We start from the raw sequence: 3,758 nt of genomic DNA, 5'->3' as shown, positions 1-3,758 counted from the left end.
TTAGATTTTTAACAGTAATACAGTTTTATTGCTGTCAAATATGTACAAATTCTATTGATGTTTGCGGATGCCGAGGGCCATGAGTTTGGGAGCGATGGTCGTTGGTTCCTCGGAGGACACAACGTTCCACAGCGCGTCCAGAGCGGCGGCGGCGGCATCAATGACGGCGGTGAAGGCGGTCCAAAGCTTGGTGCCTTCATTCGACCAAGTCTGACCGATCCGCAAAACGTCACTAGTGATCTTCTGGACGATTTCGATGGGCTGATAATTCAGATTATAAAAAAATTAGCACCCTGAACTAAAATTTAAGCTCACCTCTCCGATAGTGAGGTAAATGATCGTGTCGAAGATGTTGTTGAACTCGGCGGTGATGCGGCTGACGATGGTGCTTGCATCAGCCTTAAAAATTCAATTTGAAAGTTTTTTTAAATTTTATTTTAAAATTAATGGAGAAATCTAACTTGAGCTAATTCAGGACTACACATTATACTTAAACTTATAAAATATAAATATATTTTTTTAAATTATTTAACACAAATAAAACCAAAATTAAGAAAAAAAAATTAAAATTCAATTATTAAAACAATTTTATCTTTTAAATTTAATTACACTAATACCACAAAATTTAAATTATTGTTTTATAAATATGATTTTCTAAAAAAATCTTATTCTTATTGGTATTTTTGTTTTACCTCCAATTTCTTGAAAGCTTCATCCAGATCCAAAATGTGTCTTGCCATTTGGACAAGGTTGAAGTTTCCCAGGTCGGACAAAATCTGTCCAGTGAGGACGAGAATGTTGTCCAAATCAACAACAATGCCTACGAAGACAGCCTCAACATTGGCCAGAGACTGGTTAATGGCCGCTTCGGCAGCAAGAAGTTCCTCGGTGCTGATCTAATTAAATTATACTTTGGAGGGGGAGAAAATCGAAAGGATCAATTTCTTACGCCAATGTCCTGCAGCTGCTTTATAATGTCCCTGATCTGAACAGCCGTGTCCACAGTGAGGACAACGAGCGACCGGTTGATTTGGTCCTTCAGAGCAACAATGGAGTCCTGATTTTTTTTTTAAATTTCATCAAAAAAAGGTTGAAATCGAAAATTAAAAAATCTATATACCTGGAGGGCATTTACAGCCTTGATGGCCGCGTTGATGTCGGCGATGAGGCCCTTGTCCTCGGTGACCTGAGGTTGCACCGCCACCTGGGCGGGCAGGGCCATCACCTGGGCAGCGCAGAAGGCGGCCAAAAAGGCGCACAGGACTTTGCAGGCCATCGTGAGTTTGTGAAAAGTGAGGCTTATCTCGGAACTGCCGTCCTAATATATACGCAGACCGGTGCAATTTTCCCATTTTATCGCGCTCTTCAGATAGAGGCTCTTCAAAATCAGTTGTTGGAGTGGACTTTTGATTTTTACTTTCAATTGGCCGGTCTTATCATCAGTGTTGCAACTATTCATGTACATCAGCTCTGGATCGTCGTTCATTAGGCACGTGAACCTTGCAAAGTCCTCGGTAAACTTCAGCGTGGGTTTTTTTCTCCGTTGAATTTTTCTTTTATCTCGACGGAACATTTTCTTGTCATGTGCGCACATCACTCTCCATCAGCTTAAGTGAATCGCAGTTTCCGGTATATAAACTGAAATTAATAATTCTTCAGTTACTAAATTTTAGTCTTAATATAAAATTACTCTTATTGTTTGATCATTCTTTTTTATACGTATGCTGAGTTGTGAGTCCAGAGCCGCGGCCTTTTTTGACGTACACACTTTTTTTCTACAGTTAAATTTTTCCGTCAAGACTTGCGTTCAATATTATAAATAATGCAAAATAATAATGAATTGCAATTATAAATTCAACCTAAATCATTGGTAAAATAAATTAAAACATAAATAATTTAATACAATTCATTTTATTGTATTTTTCCAAAAAAATTTAAAAAAAAAACGCCTTAATTTAGGAGTTTAATTAAAATTTTGATTTTTCCGAAAGCAAAAATATTTTTTCTCCTGGCAGATAATTCATTTTTTATTTAAAGTTCAAGTTTTGGCTATAAAAGTCTGATCACAAAAATTGTTTTTCTTGATCTCTCCACGTAAAATTCGCATTAAAAATAAACCAACTTTCTTAAGTTAATTAGAACGAAACCTTGCACGCAATGAAACAAAAAATAGTTGATTTGAAATTGAAATAAAAAGCCAGATGAATATCGCAACATACGGACAGAGCTCGTCTGGATCTGACAGCAGTGTCCGCTTTTTATGCCCGGCCGCCCCTTTATGCTCGCGCTTGATTTTAATTAAACGCATGAAATAAGTTCCCCCACGTTGAATTTTGTGCGCACAATATGTATATTCTCGCTTCGCAATCGATTTTTTTCCATTTTATTAAACCTCCATCACAACGTGCAATCAACTTTTAATCTAGAAAACGCAAATGAGAAAATTGTAAAGTCTTCACATATCAGGAATTTTTAGCTATCTAAATTCTATTGTTAAATTTTTTATTAATTCATTAATAAAGCTTTGAACATGCTTTTTAAATATTTCCAAAAATTAATTTACATATTTATTTGAAAATTAATAACATTAATAATAGTTATTATTAAATTAATTAGAAATGTCTTGTAATTTTAAAGAATATTAAAATTAATTAAATTAACTTTTATATTACAAAATTTATACACTCAAAATTATAAACGCTTATTAAAACCAAAAAAATTTGTACAAAATTTAGTGTCGGCGCCGCCTGTGCGACTCCAGTTTGCGCTCCTTTTTAAAAACTTTGTTGCATTCGCCGCACTGAAATTCCTTCGATCGACGCTCAAAACGGCACATGTCCAGGTGATGGGTCAAAAGGGTGTGGCAAGGCTGCGCAAATCCGCAACGAGGGCAGTCACTTTTCAAGGTGTGACATTCAAAGGTTTTGATGGAATTGCACAAAACTTGACAAAACTGGCACTGCATTTTTGGTTCTGTTTCTTGTGCAGAAGTTTCCGCTTCTTTTTCATCCTCAGCATCTTGAACTTCTTTTTCAGGTTCTTTGAAATTTTCCATGGATTCGTCACCTGAAGCTGAACATTTGTGCTTTTTAAAGAGGCTGTTACACTGGCTAACGTGCGGACAATATTTGCAGCGCCTCTCTTTTGTGTGAATTTTCCGACCAGTCTTCGTGGTGAAACTTTTACTGCAAATTTTGCACCTGAGAAATTCGCAGCACTGACGCGCATGTTCAATGCAAAGACCCTTGCACTCAAAACTCTGCTTGCAGTTGCGGCAGGTGCGGTCATATGTTGCTCTAAAATGAGCTGTTTCTGATTTATAAAATTGTCGACAATTTTTACATTTTTGCCGTGATTCTTCAATGGAACCCTCAGAGGGTATTGGCTGATTTTCTGGGTTTGTTTCCAAAGTTTTTGGAGGGCTTTTATCTTTTAATGTATTTTCACCACTTTTTTCCCTACAATTTTTCTGCAAATCTTTAGTTGTCACTGTACAGTCATGTGTCTTGAACTGATTGTAGCAATGACTCACATGGGGACATCGTTTACAGCACCTCTGTTTAGTGTGTATTTTTAAACTATTTGTCACTGTAAAAATGCTACCACACAATTTGCAACAAAGAAAGTCGCAGCACTGAGCTTCGTGTTTGCGGCAAAGACCTCTGCACTTGAAACTTTGTCTGCAATTCCGGCAAGACTTATTATTAAACCTTAAATGATATCGTTTTGACGAGTAAAATTGATGGCAATGTGGGCAA

The 3,758-nt window shown here is 36.6% G+C and overlaps 2 protein-coding genes across 2 annotated transcripts; both read right to left on the bottom strand.

Annotated features, from left to right (window-relative positions):
* LOC132204361 (uncharacterized) lies at nt 1–1,306 on the bottom strand. The gene is made up of 5 exons (XM_059632831.1): nt 1,121–1,306; nt 950–1,057; nt 693–896; nt 316–399; nt 1–261 (listed from the first exon to the last, which is right to left on the bottom strand). The coding sequence occupies exons 1-5, from the start codon at nt 1,274–1,276 to the stop codon at nt 52–54; spliced, it is 762 nt and encodes a 253-aa protein (XP_059488814.1). The 5' UTR covers nt 1,277–1,306; the 3' UTR covers nt 1–51.
* Nucleotides 1,307–2,731: 1,425 nt separating this feature from the next.
* On the bottom strand, nt 2,732–3,542 carry LOC132204632 (protein hunchback-like). The gene is made up of 2 exons (XM_059633253.1): nt 3,533–3,542; nt 2,732–3,072 (listed from the first exon to the last, which is right to left on the bottom strand). Exons 1-2 carry the CDS (start codon nt 3,540–3,542, stop codon nt 2,732–2,734), a joined length of 351 nt encoding a protein of 116 aa, XP_059489236.1.
* Between the last annotated feature and the right edge of the window lie 216 nt (nt 3,543–3,758).

Source organism: Neocloeon triangulifer, unplaced genomic scaffold, assembly GCF_031216515.1.
Source record: "Neocloeon triangulifer isolate White Clay Creek 2 clone unplaced genomic scaffold, ASM3121651v1 ptg000022l, whole genome shotgun sequence".
Lineage (NCBI taxonomy): Eukaryota > Metazoa > Arthropoda > Insecta > Ephemeroptera > Baetidae > Neocloeon > Neocloeon triangulifer.
This window is presented reverse-complemented; position numbering and strand designations above follow the sequence as displayed.

Bases quoted from the DNA above. Each gene is read 5' to 3' on its own strand.
- LOC132204361 (XM_059632831.1), bottom strand. From the start codon at position 1,276: ATGGCCTGCAAAGTCCTGTGCGCCTTTTTGGCCGCCTTCTGCGCTGCC. The intron at 1,058-1,120 runs GTATATAGATTT...AAAAAAAATCAG, and splicing joins AGGCTGTAAATGCCCTCCAG to GACTCCATTGTTGCTCTGAA. The intron at 262-315 runs GTGAGCTTAAAT...CTGAATTATCAG, and splicing joins TTTACCTCACTATCGGAGAG to CCCATCGAAATCGTCCAGAA.